Below are 12,907 nucleotides of genomic sequence, written 5' to 3'. Positions count from 1 at the left end.
TAAGCCTAGAGCAACACACAGCCAGCCAGCCTGCATCAATTAGAAGCATCAGAGACCATCCCTATCCCCACAGGAATCAATTCAAGCCCGCTTCAAAGAATATTTTGAAACGATAATTTGCAAACTTCAAAAAGCAGAGACCATGTCTGTTTCAGTCATCCCTGTGTCCCCAGGGCCTAGCAGAATCCTTGGCACTGGTGAGAGCTCAGTAAATATTTACTGAATGAATGAGAGAACGATTACTCACAGAGCCGTGACTCATGCCTGTCCCCGTATTTCCTCACAGAAATAAATGTCTCTCTATGATACTGGCAAAATCCTAGAGACAATGCTGCCAACTGCTGGAGGTCGGGGGGCGGGGGGGGGGGGGGGGAGGCATGCAACTGGGCAAGGGATCTCAGTGTCTGCACCTGCTTCCTGGTGACCAGGAGATCTGAGCTGTGGTCCAGCGGCCTCATGCCCTGTGACCTTGGCCTAGCCAGAGAGCTTCTGTGGGCAGCTTCTGTGTGCCTTTCCGTGATGGAGGGGAGAGATAACGCTTGCCTCTCCAAGTGGTATGGTGAGCAGTGACACAGGCCATGGGAAGGATGGAACAGAGTAGCTACAGACTTCAGCCACAAGTTCCCAGCACAGAGGCCATGAGTTGGCATGTTAAAAGGGGGTCTATTTTGCAATTTTATGCTCCTCCTGCCTATAGGGCCATGTGGTCTCACTAACAGAAGGCAAGTTAGCTGTACCAACCATATTCAAATAAGCCAGTGTGCAGATATTTCATTACCAGGGTCTATTTTCTAGAAATGTCTAGACCTTTAAAGGTCCACATGTGGATAGAAGATACCAGAGTGAACACACGGGGAAGGAAAGTGCTCAGGGCAAGATTGATCCGTTTCTCTGAATTGACACCGGTGCTCACCTCCTGCTGGAGACACACATGAGTGTTACTTACTGGTGTTTTGCAGTGTGGCCGGGCAGGTACAGGAAAAACAGCCTGTGGGAAGAGAATATGAGAAGTGAAGGCATCAGGAAACGATGGCCCCAGCTAAGGCCAGTCTGCTGCCCATTGCATGGTCCCTAACTTACACCTTTGATGTTGACCATAGCTCCAGGGGGTCCTGGGGGTCCTGGGGGTCCAGGTAGGCCAGGTGGACCCTGAAGGAAGAAAACAAAAGCTGCTACTGAGTTTGGGGATATGGGCATAAAAGGCAACTGCAGGATACAGTAGCCCATACACTCTGGGCTGGAAGGTGGGGGGGGAGGGGGCAGCATCTGAAGACAACCAACTTCTGCCCCATCCAGAGAACACGTCCACATCTGGGCCACACTGAAAGATGACAGTAAACCAGGAAGGAGACAGCAGAGCAGTGATGTCATCTTATGTTGACACCCACAAATAGTGAGGCCCAGAGAGGGGATACAACCTGCTCAAAGCCACACAACAGCTTGCAGAGGATAATAACTTGTAACCTAGATTCTGGTTCCCAGAGAAATGCTTGGTTAGGAGCTGCATTCCTGGGCCTGTGTGCAGGAGAGACAGACGCTCTCCAGCATGGAAGTGATCTGGGTGGCAAGGGACCCTCCTGAGAGTGAGATGGGGGCAGGGCCGACTGGGTAGACCTTGGGAGGAGATGCTGGAAGAAGGAAAATGGCACCCCTGAACGCGTATTCTGCAAAGCCCACTCACTGGGCCCTCTCTAACAGGGCCTCATGTGTCCTCCAGCGCCAGGGCAGGAGATGGGGGACTCACTGGCATCATGAGGCCGCGATCTCCTTTGGCACCCTTGAGGCCGTTCAGTCCTGGGCGACCCTGCAATGCACACAGACACCACAGTGAGCACTTGCTGTGGGCCAGCCCGGCTGCCACATGCCCCATCCTTTAGTGTGGGGAACACTAATACCTACAGGTCGTCCCGGGAAGCCAAATTCTCCTTTGTGTCCTGGTGGTCCTTTGGGTCCCTAGAAACAAAATAAACACCAGATGCCATAGCAGATGCTAGCAGATGCCATAACTCGGGGTCTGGAGATAATAGGAACGCCAGGCTTGCTCTCGCAGGAAGTGCGGCAGGGACTGGAGGCAGGAACCTGGGCAACAGTCCTGAAGTACCCACCTGGCCAGTTCCTGGACTCCTGCCTGTTCTTAGCCAGAAGTGTTTTTGCTCAGCCACTTCCGTTCCCCTGACTTTTCTGAAGGCTATACACCCAGGACCTAGCACCTCAGTCTGAGTGAAAGAAATAGCAAGAAACCAGTAGCTCCGTGCCTCATGTCTCAGGTGGCCACACGCTAGACTGGCTCAGAACGTGAAGCTTTGCCACTGGCCATACAACCTAGGGTCCCCATGTAATCCGTTCTGAATCCTGAAGCCCTGTCTCTCCATGTGCCAGTTTGCCCAAGAACTGGCTGCAGGATGGAGTTCCTGCCCAGCCCCTACCCATCTTGAAGCCCAACCTCAGCATGGTGCCTCAGTCCTCCTGCAGAGTCCCTGACCCATGGACCCTATTTCAGGGATGGTTTCCTGGGCCTATGTACTTCTTGAGGCCTGATCCAAGTTCCCGGCAGGAACTGTCTTGCCTACTGGGACCTGAAGAACGGCAGCTATAATTATGTCCGGGGAACCTCAAGCCCCTCTGCCCACCACCATTAACATAAAATCCCTGGCATATGACTCTTAGGGGAGGGAAAAGCAAAAATAGAGGGAGTTTCCAGGGCACGAGCCACTTGGTATGTGGTTTTTTGCAACACGTCCCAAGTGTGCATGTACACAGAGTATCCTGGCTCTCATTAAAGTGCAGATCAAGGGTGTCTGAACTGGTATCTGGGCTGGGGCCTGCAGCTCTGCATTTTTACCAAGCTCCCAGGTGATATTGGGGACGCTGGTCCACAGAGCACACTTTGAGTAAGAAGCCTTAGCGTATTTGTAAAAGAGTTGTAAGCTACAGTGGTCTCCAGGGCCATAGTTAGCCCAGATGGAAGCATTATGCAAATTAAAAGGTGCCCTTACTGCCTGTGTTTGGCAAGCTGTGCGCAAGCTGGCCTTCAGTGGGACACCCGCCATAGCCATCTGCAGCAGCCGGCTGGCCCCACCACTAACTGTTTGCATTTCCCATAGAACTGGAGGTTACTGGTGGTTAACCAGTTGGGAACAAGATTCTCCCACCTGCCTTCATGCTCAGTCCTTGTGCTCTATATTCGGTCTTTTCTGCCTGACTTCAGGGACCCAAAGCCTCAGGAGGCTTTCTGAAGGATGTACTGTGTTTGGAGCTCACAGGCATTCACTCAAGGGTGAACCTTTCTCCCCAGGCCTGAGGTTCAGCCTCTGTCAGACAGATACCCTGTGCAATTTGACAGTCCACTATGCTCCAACAAACAAACCCACAGATAGTAAAGAAATAAAAAGGGCAGCTTATCTTTTGAACGTTGTTTAGAGGGGTGGGGGGGGGGGTAAAGGAGGGAGTCTGGATACAAGGCCTACCAGGTTGGCCTCAAGTCTCCCGCCTGCCTCTTTCTTAAGTGTTACTTATCCTCTTTGAGCCCCCGTTTCCTTGTCTATAGACTGAGGGGTGGGAGGATGTCACGTGATCAGACCTGCAGGCTGTAAGCTGAAATGAGATGTCCCATAGGAAGCTTACACAGTACCCGACCGGATAATGGTGCTCCATACCATTTGGGGCGGGTGGGTGGGATCTGCATGATAGGGAAGTTGGGAGTTCCTCCTTGGGAGGAATAACTTATTAGTGTTCAGATGTGTGAATGTGCTACCTACTTCTAGACCAGCCAAGCCAATGGGCTAACTGTGGCCCTAGAGACCACTGTAGCTTACAACTCTTTTACAAATACGCTAAGGCTTCTTACTCAAAGTGCGCTCTGTGGACCAGCATCCCCAATATCACCTGGGAGCTTGGTAAAAATGCAGAGCTGAAGTACTATCTAGCATGAGTGCAATCCATTCAGTGTGCTGATGGGCAGAATGAAGCCGAGAGCGGGGGGGGGGGGGAGGGAGGGAGGGAGGGGGAGGCAGGGAAAGCAGGAGGGAGAGGGAGGGGTAGGGCATGCTCCAGTCCCATAGCAACAGAGCAGCAGACCCATCACTGCGTGACGTTCCTTCTGGGGCTCCCTGGCACCTGCCAAACTTCACCTGTTCTATTCTGCTTTCTGGACACAGAGCTATGCTGCATATCTGAGGCCCCCAAGAATCTGACCAGTGGAACATGGTCGCGTGGATGGTCATTACACGTTCTGGTCTCTTGCACTTTTTCCAGTCTTAGCCTGCCAGCTAGACAAAGTTCTTTCGACTCTGAATCTGGAACGCGTTGGAGTCGCTGCTTGAAGGGGAGAGGTCCAGCAGGAAGTAGCCACAGTGGGTTGTGTAAGAATGAGAAGTGAGATGCTCCTGTGTTTAACCACTAGGGGTTTGCTTGCTGTTGTTTAGGTTTATTTATTATTATATGTAAGAATGTTTTGCCTACATGTCTACATGTATGTATGTGTATCACGTGCATGCCTGGTGCCCACGGGAGCTAGAAGAGGGTGCCAGGTCCCCCTAGAACTGGAGTTATGAAATCTGGAAAGTAAGTCCGAGTCTTCTGCAAGAGCAGCAGGTGGTCTTAACCACTGAGCCGGCTCTCTTCTCCCCACACCCGCTTTGTTTGTTTTTGAGAAAGAGTCTCGTGTAGGCCTGGCAACCACTGAGAATTCTATGTCACTGTAGCTCACTTCCCACAAACATAGACACCTTGCTTTGCCACCTGTCACTGGATTACTCTTCATCAGTTCACAAGTAGAGCTCGATCTAAGTGAGCCAATGGATGATAAAGGTTTGAACCCTCGTCTCTCAACCCAGTGGAGAGACCCAGCTTACCATGGGTCCCGGGGCTCCGTGCATTCCAGGTTCACCCTAGAACAGGAGACAGATGCTTGTCATTCAGAAGACCTGCTTAAGATACAACCAGAGATGCAAGCCAAAGCTGACGTATGCCCTCAGGGTATGGTGCCAGGATTACCTTTCTCCCTTTCACCATTTCCAGAGGAATGTCCCCAGTCAGGATGGCACCGGGCTCTCCCTTCTCGCCCTGCAATGTAGAGAACCTTTTGAAATCCGGCCTCCTCCTGACACCTTGTTCAAGGGGTCATGAAGATTGTTCCATTCTGCCACTGTGACTTCTCACCTCCAGCCACACCCCTCCAGCCACACCCCTCCAGCACAGTCTCCGTACTAGATTATGACAGCCTCCTACATAGCGAAGTGTTTGCTCAGATCTTTCTTCCACGTTGTCCAAGGTACCTCTCCAAGCAGACCCTCAAGGTCTCTAACCAGGGACAGGTCTGGACCCTCATTCTCAGACCCCAGGATCCTGGCCCAGCATGGTTGTCTGCTTCTTGCCATAGGATGGCCTTCCAGGAACCTCTAGCTCATTAGATATTTGATAGTTTGCTTTCCTAATGACTTGAGATTTGTCCTCACTAAGAATCCTTATTGTTGTTTAAATGGCTGAAATGGGGGGGGGGGTATAATGCTATAAGCATGGAGCCTCTCTCCAACACAGGAGCCACCTGTTGTGATGTGCAGATGCCCTCTGTTCCCCAGGCCTCTCTGTAAGAAGCTTATTGGCTAGAGAGATCCTAGATGCTGGGAACAAGATGATGAGAGACTGCGATCGGGGTAAGGATACAGGATCCTGCTCCTAAATCCTGTCTTCAATAGGGTCATTTAGTATCCTGAGTCTTCCAGAGAGACATATGTGCAGAAAACAAGGCCACATGGAGAAACTGGCATCCTTCTAGGCCTCTACCTAGCCCTGGGCACCTGAGTTGGCCATAGAGCTAGCTCCTTTCCACAGTTGGAAGTAGCCAGGTAGGGAACCAAAGTGAGCAGAGAAGCCTCTCTCTCTGCATCCCCCAAAGCCTGCAGCTGACGTGTGGGTCTTACCGCTTTGCTGGCGAGGACAGGCAGTTCCGAACAGCAGGAAGAGGCAAGCACAAAAGCGTTAGAGGCAGAGTGACAGGAAGGGCAGTTGCTGGAAGGGCTGGAGTAGAGCCGCCTGGTGTCTGTCCCAGACATTCAGAGCAACAGTGGATTAGCAGGAGGAGCTATGGGACCTACAGTCTAGGTCCACCTATTTTTGCCACACAGAAAAAGGAGCATTGAAAGCAAGAACCGCCAGAGCCCACCCCTTCTCTGCAAGCTCGCAACAGCGAAAGCGCCCCAGACACCGCCACTCTCATGTGCTTCCAAACTTCGCCCACCATGTTGAGCTCTCTACTCCCCAGTGCTGAGGGCCTTAGGCTCCGGGGCCTCTTTCCATGTCCTGGGGCCGATGTGTCACATGGGGAAGAAGGACAAGAGAAAATTCCAATCCCCATTCCTCTTAAAGAAATTGCTCCTTCTAGATTTACCAGGGAGGCAGAGCCCCTACCCTGTGCAGCCTCCGAAACAGCAGGCTACTCTGCCTATCTGCACTTCTGCCCTATCTTTGTCTTCCTATAATACTTGGTATAAGAAACTGGCGCACCCCTTAGGACATCAAAAGATGAGAGAGGGAATCACAAACAGACGAGGGAACAAGTGAGCTTACTGAGGAGTCATTGCTGCCTATTTATGGATGTTCCTGTCCCCCGCAGCTATGAAAACTTACCAGGAAGTGGACTATAAGAGGCTGTGTGGGGGCTCAAAGGGAGGCCCTGAGCCCTGAGGTTCCCCAGAAGTGCCCCGCGTGACATTTACTCTAACTACGCAATGCCCCAACTTACAGTCGTCGAACATTGGGATTCATTTCATTCACTGAGTGTACATTGTTCCATCCAGCAAGTGTTTGGGGTGTCACTTGTGAACCAGACTCTGTACTAATCCCAGAATTCCAGAAAAGTCTGTTTCCGGGAAGCACATACAATAACCAGGAGACAGGACGTGTCACCCTGTGCGAACAGCATTCCTGAGGGTATTGAGCCATACTCTTTTTAGATGGGAGGAGGGCCAATCAACAACGCCAGCTGAGAGTGATGGCAAAAAGGCACAGGATTTCTTTGGGATGATTAAAGAAAAACATTCTATGGGCTGGAGAGATTGCTCAGAGGTTAAGAGCACTGGCTGCTCTTCCAGAGAACTCTCTATCCCCACCACCTACATAGCCCCCAAACAACCTCCATTATCTTCAGTTTCATGGGATTTTGTGCCCCTTTCTGTCCCCGGCAAGCACTGCATGCCTGTGGTACATAGACATACATGCAGACAAAATACTCATACATACAAAAAAAATAGAAAGAAAATAAATTTTAATTAAAGAAAGCATTCTAGAATTAGAGAGCAGCAATGGTTGTGAATCTTCTAAATGTCACTGAAACGCACTGTAGGAACTGTCTCCCCAAAAGGAAAACGTTGGCCGAATAGAAATGGCCAGCAAGTTACAATCCCATCCCCAGCCAGACACCTGGGCCCTTACCTGTTCTCCTTTTAGACCTGGGAAGCCGGGCACACCAGTGTCACCTTTCGGTCCTCTAGGGCCCTGCAAATAATCATTGGAGGGCACTGTGTTAGGGTTAGAAGGTTTTGCCCAAACAGCAAAAATATCTCTGTCTGTCTGTCTGTCTTTCCCTCCTTCTCTCTCTCTCTCTCTCCTCTCTTCCTCCTCCTCCTTTTCTTCCTCTCTCTCTGAAACTGTGGACGGGAGGCAACACTGAACACTGGTGGCCTGGAGAGCCCACACTGCTGCGGAGAATGAAACATACTCTAGGTGTTAGTCCAGTGGGACATGTTAGGGACCTGGCTAGGAAACCACTCCTCAGAAGCCTGGGCTTTTCCTTCCCAGGCCCTTGGTGCAGTTTCCACAGTGGGAGCTGAGGTTCCACTAGGTCAGCTCGCCTTTCCTCAGAAGGGTCTGACTATTTCTTTTTCTTCACTCCTTTGTTTTTTTCTTTTGGATGCTTTTAAAGTCTCCAGTCGAAGATGTCGCTTTCTTGCTCTTTTTCTAAAGCCTCTCTCCCGCTGGATGGCCACCTGCCACCAGATGGCTGACCTTCATGTTAGCTTCCCCTTTCTCCTCCTCCAGGCAGCTGTGAGATTTGTAGCTTGCCTCCTGAGTTTTCTTTCTAAATGCTAATAAAATGCCGTTGTTCTTCACTTGAATATGTTCTTAACTCTTTTGTTAATGAAAATGAGAATCCTGATTTCCACAGTGTATGATGGATCTGCTTCTGGAACTTCCCAAGACTTCCAGTACTGCTTCCTTCATGTCTTCTCCGAACGAGAGCTCGAACCTGTTCCTGCACCCTTAGGCAGCATCACTCCTTTGAACTTTGGTTTGCTCCAGGAGGGCAGACCGGGCCATGCTAATAGCTGGTCCATCTGGGCTAACTCACTCATTGCTGCCCTGGGTATCCTCTACCTCCCTGCCCAGCATTCACCCCACAGAGAGGGATCCAGCATTCTAGCCTGCCACTTACGGCTGGCTTTATATATATCATCTCCCACACCTTGCAGCTTTCCTTGACCTCCTCTGTAGTGTTAATGTTGGACTTTGAGTTTCTTTAAAAAACAAACAAACAAACAAACCACAGACATATTATGAGAATGTTTTTTGTCTTAATCCCAGGTGTGGGATATGGGGCTGCTTCAGACTGTCCACAGCAGTTGACTATGATTTGGCCCGTGCTCTAGCAGGGGTGTGATTCTTGCCACCAGCAGATAGTTCTGCTGTGATTGTGTGACATTTGGAATGCTGGGGACTTTTCAGAAGGTATATAAATGTTAGGGCCCTAAGAGACATGGTGGGTTGTTGGTTATTTGCTGTTGGTCACGGTTTGTTAAGTAGCCATGAGCAAAGAAGAAACAACAAGACCAAACTAGATATGGATGTGTGTGATGGTGCTGAAGCTCGGTCATACAGGAATGGATGTGTGTGATGGTGCTGAAGCTCGGTCATACAGGAATGGATGTGTGTGATGGTGCTGAAGCTCAGTCATATAGGAATGGATGTGTGTGATGGTGCTGAAGCTCGGTCATGCAGGAATGGATGTGTGTGATGGTGCTGAAGCTCGGTCATACAGGAATGGATGTGTGTGATGGTGCTGAAGCTTGGTCATACAGGAATGGATGTGTGTGATGGTGCTGAAGCTCAGTCATGCAGGAATGGATAAGTGTGATGGTGCTGAAGCTCAGTCATACAGGAATGGATGTGTGTGATGGTGCTGAAGCTCGGTCATGCAGGAATGGATGTGTGTGATGGTGCTGAAGCTTGGTCATACAGGAATGGCTGTGTGTGATGGTGCTGAAGCTCGGTCATACAGGAATGGATGTGTGTGATGGTGCTGAAGCTCAGTCATGCAGGAATGGATAAGTGTGATGGTGCTGAAGCTCAGTCATGCAGGAATGGATGTGTGTGATGGTACTGAAGCTCGGTCATGCAGGAATGGAGAAAACAACATACCAGCGAGAGGAACAGAATGAGCATAGTCGCTGAGCACAGATGGAAGCTAGCCACTGCAGTACTTACCGGAAATCCTGGCAGCCCCGGTATACCGTCTGGCCCCTGTAACACACCATAAATGGTTTTCAGAGTCAGTATTGTGCCTCAGGGGCCACAGACCCTTGGGAGGGCAAATGCCTAAGTCTGTTTTATCCAGTAGGGCCCACTGTTCCTCAGGGAACTGCCAAAAAGCTGAGCCTATTTCCACCCAGTGTGGATCACTGTCCCACTTTGTAGAAGGTAGTGCTGAGGCCTGGGAGGGAAAGTGCCACCCAGAGTCACACGGCTAGCTAACAGTAGAGGCAGGGATGGTCGTCAAGCACCCAGAGGTGCTTGCTGCTCCCCAGCCTGCCCCCATTCTTCACTGCTGCGTCCTCAGCAGGAAGTTCCTGGGGGTGATGGACAGTATAGGAACCTGGGCAAGTCAGCTCTGAAGATGGGCTTGAGGATAGGCTGAGAGGCTTGGGGAGAAGAGGTGCATGCCGGGAGCTTGACCTTTATTAAAGGGATGGGAGTCTTAAAGGGCCTGGCAAACAAGAATGTGCTTCATCACACTGGGTCACAACCCCCATTCCTGCCAACTCCAAGGACCAGATGGTATTAAAGGGACAGACAGGTCACATATAGATAGATGATAGATAGATAGATAGATAGATAGATAGATAGATAGATAGATAGATAGATAAACAGATAAACAAGAACTACATACAGGGGTTGGGAAGGTGGCTCAGCAGATAAAAGTGCTTGCTGCCAAACTTGATAATTTGAGTTCAATCCCTTGAACTTATATATTTAAAAAAAAAAAAAAAAGGTAGGAGTAGCAGGGCGGTGGTGGCACACTCCTTTAGTCCCAGCACTCTGGAGGCAGAGGCAGAGGCAGAGGCACAGGAAGGCAGACCTTTGTGAATTCGAGGCTAGCCTACTCTGCAAAGCAAGTCCAGGATATCCAGGGTTCTGTTACACAGAGAAACTCTGTCTCAAAGAAACAACAAAACAAAACAACAACAATAACAAAAAGGCAGGAGTGTACCAACTCTATCAATTTATCCTATGACCTTTATATGTACTCTGTGGCATGCACATGTCCCCTTTCATCACTCCTTCTTCACCACACACACAAATGCGCGCGCACACACACACACACACACACACACATTTTAATAAATTAAATTTTCGAAAGAACTAGTGCTCAAGGGCAGGGTTCAAGGGGATGAAGGTAATGACTTGAGTCCTCTCAGGAGGACGTTACCACAGAGTAAGCCTTAGGGATGAGGGGGACCTGGATTCACCCTCAGGGAGAAGACACTGAGCAGAAAGAAAGGAAGGATGGTGAAGCCTGGAATGCAGGTGCCAAGGGCCCAGGGCCCAGCAGCACAGAGATGCCACTCCTCATGTGTAGGCTGTCTCTCTTGGCTGCTGCCCACCCACTAGCACCCCAAGTCTCTCCCTAGCAGTTCCAGGGAGAACAAAGACCCCTATGAATGGGTTTTTGTCCAGGAGCTGCCCTGCCTTTGGATTATCCTTTTCAGAAGTAATCAATGGATGGGAGCCCTGTGGGACACAACACTGTAGACGGGGTGGAATGAGCTTCATGGCTGCTGCTCCACGGAAGAGAGCTGGGACAGAGGCATCGTCCAGAGAGCTGCAGTAATCTTGAGGTGTGTTCCAGGTCCTCCCCACCCCAACACGAATGGCCAGCATCCCTGGGGGCAGCAGGGTGGGCTGCCCCAGCGGGCATCTGCTATGCACAGTTGTGGGCTTGCCATGGTGTGACAAGCGCTTTCACCTCTCCTGCCTCATGTACGCTGTCCCAAAGCCTGGACAGAGAGCCAGGGGCTCTGAGCTGTCAGCAGAGAAGAGGCTAGACCCCAAGGTTCCTATGGCCAGCACTTTCCTCCTCCCTGGTGCCCATCAGATGGCATGGGAGTTTCCTGAACAGAGGGAAACCACTTCCGTCTTCTGGGAGCCTGTCAAGCATGGGTCGATGCTAAAGCCTCAAGGGGGACATGTGAGTTCCTTGTATATTGATTTCTTCATGTCTAAAATGATGTGAGAAAGGCTGAAGTGGGTCTCGTTCCTCCTGTGGCTCCAGTGTCCCATTAGCAGCAGCATTTTCTAAGAAATGAGACTGAGCAGATGCATGTAGGCCCACATTGCTCACACAACAGAGGCACCAGGTGCTTTCCAATCTCACACAGATGTCTGGTGCACCGGACTGAAAATTTCTGCTCCACTGTACACAACTCTGTGCACTGGAGTTAGTATTACAAAAGCCCCTAAAGATGCTGGCTCCCTTCCTTTCAACTTTGATAGTCTCTGGCTCTATGCTTCAGGAGCTAAAACGATTCCAGTCCAACCCAAGACTTTCCATGGGGGGCGTGGAATCTGGGTAAAAGCCTCACTCAAGAGCAGGCACAGATACAAACCGGAGGCCCCATGAGCTCAGGAATGTCCAAGAAATTCATGGATCCATTGGTGATGTTGATCAAAGACTGAAAGAGAAAAATTACCCAGTCAGGACAAAGGACAGCATGTGCTCCTCCTTGCTTCTGGCAAGGAGACCTTAGCTGAAGTCACCCAGCAGGGAGTACATTGATCACACCCCAAAGCCACTGCCAAACACACCCAACCCTCCCACTCCCCATCAAACAGTCCCAGCCTGCCTGTCACTTTCCCTTTTTAATTAACTTTAAAATTACCCAGGAGATGAATGCCTTCTCTCTTTTAAAATTGTAAGCATATGTATACATACATGCATACATACATACAAGTGTGTGCCCATATAAAGTGTGTGTGTGCATGTGCGTGTGTGTGTGTGTGTGTGTGTGCACATGTGTGTAAAATAACTCATGTATGTCATTATTTTATATAAATGGCATCAGGCCATGTGCTCCCCCCTTCAACGCATTCTTTTCTACTCAATCATCTTGTGTGGAGAGCTTTCCATGTGCAATTCTGGAAGACATCTATTTTTAGTTTGAGCAGACTGTCAGGGAGCCCTCCAAAGGGGCCGTGCAATTTACACTTCCCCCACAAATGCTCAAGAGTGTCAATTTCCCCACACACTTGGCGCTTTTAAATCATACTCTTTTTTTTTCCCCCCCCTCTTAACTCTGGTCAGTCTTTTTTCCAGGTCTTTGGGACTTTTCTTGGCCTTTCTCTTGTCTGCCTGCCTGGTTGGTATTCTCTTCGAAGTACCCATGGCTTTCCTCAAAGGCAGTGGCCTAGTATATGTGAATATCTGATGGGATAGAAGAAATGGATGGATGGGCAGGCAGGCGTACATCTGATCCAGCCACAGTTCACCTTCTCCCATTACTCCAGTCAGCCCCAAACCTGTCACCCACTGATAGTGAGTCCCTGGTGTGCTGGCATAGCCAGCACAGTCTGTCTCTTCCCTTGACTCGGGATGCTGCCGACACCCCTGCATCCTATCCTCTGTGCCCACCCAGGA

At 50.2% G+C, this 12,907-nt stretch overlaps 1 protein-coding gene across 2 annotated transcripts in view; it reads right to left on the bottom strand.

Moving 5' to 3' along the window:
* COL15A1 (collagen type XV alpha 1 chain) overlaps positions 1–12,907 on the bottom strand; it is a 106,839-nt gene that overhangs the window by 20,158 nt on the left and 73,774 nt on the right. For both annotated transcript variants that reach the window (XM_084791459.1, XM_084791458.1), the window contains exons 20-28: positions 11,880–11,945; positions 9,481–9,516; positions 7,432–7,494; positions 4,996–5,064; positions 4,854–4,889; positions 1,900–1,953; positions 1,745–1,804; positions 1,081–1,149; positions 947–988 (exon numbers count right to left, since the gene is read on the bottom strand). In XM_084791459.1, the coding sequence (XP_084647585.1) occupies positions 947–988; positions 1,081–1,149; positions 1,745–1,804; positions 1,900–1,953; positions 4,854–4,889; positions 4,996–5,064; positions 7,432–7,494; positions 9,481–9,516; positions 11,880–11,945 (495 nt within the window). The remainder of the gene's footprint in view (positions 1–946; positions 989–1,080; positions 1,150–1,744; positions 1,805–1,899; positions 1,954–4,853; positions 4,890–4,995; positions 5,065–7,431; positions 7,495–9,480; positions 9,517–11,879; positions 11,946–12,907) is intronic.

The sequence above is a fragment of the Acomys minous genome, assembly GCF_964271855.1.
Source record: "Acomys minous genome assembly, chromosome: 1".
Taxonomy (NCBI): domain Eukaryota; kingdom Metazoa; phylum Chordata; class Mammalia; order Rodentia; family Muridae; genus Acomys; species Acomys minous.
Note: the sequence above shows the minus strand (reverse complement) of the source record. Positions and strands in the feature narration are given on the sequence as shown.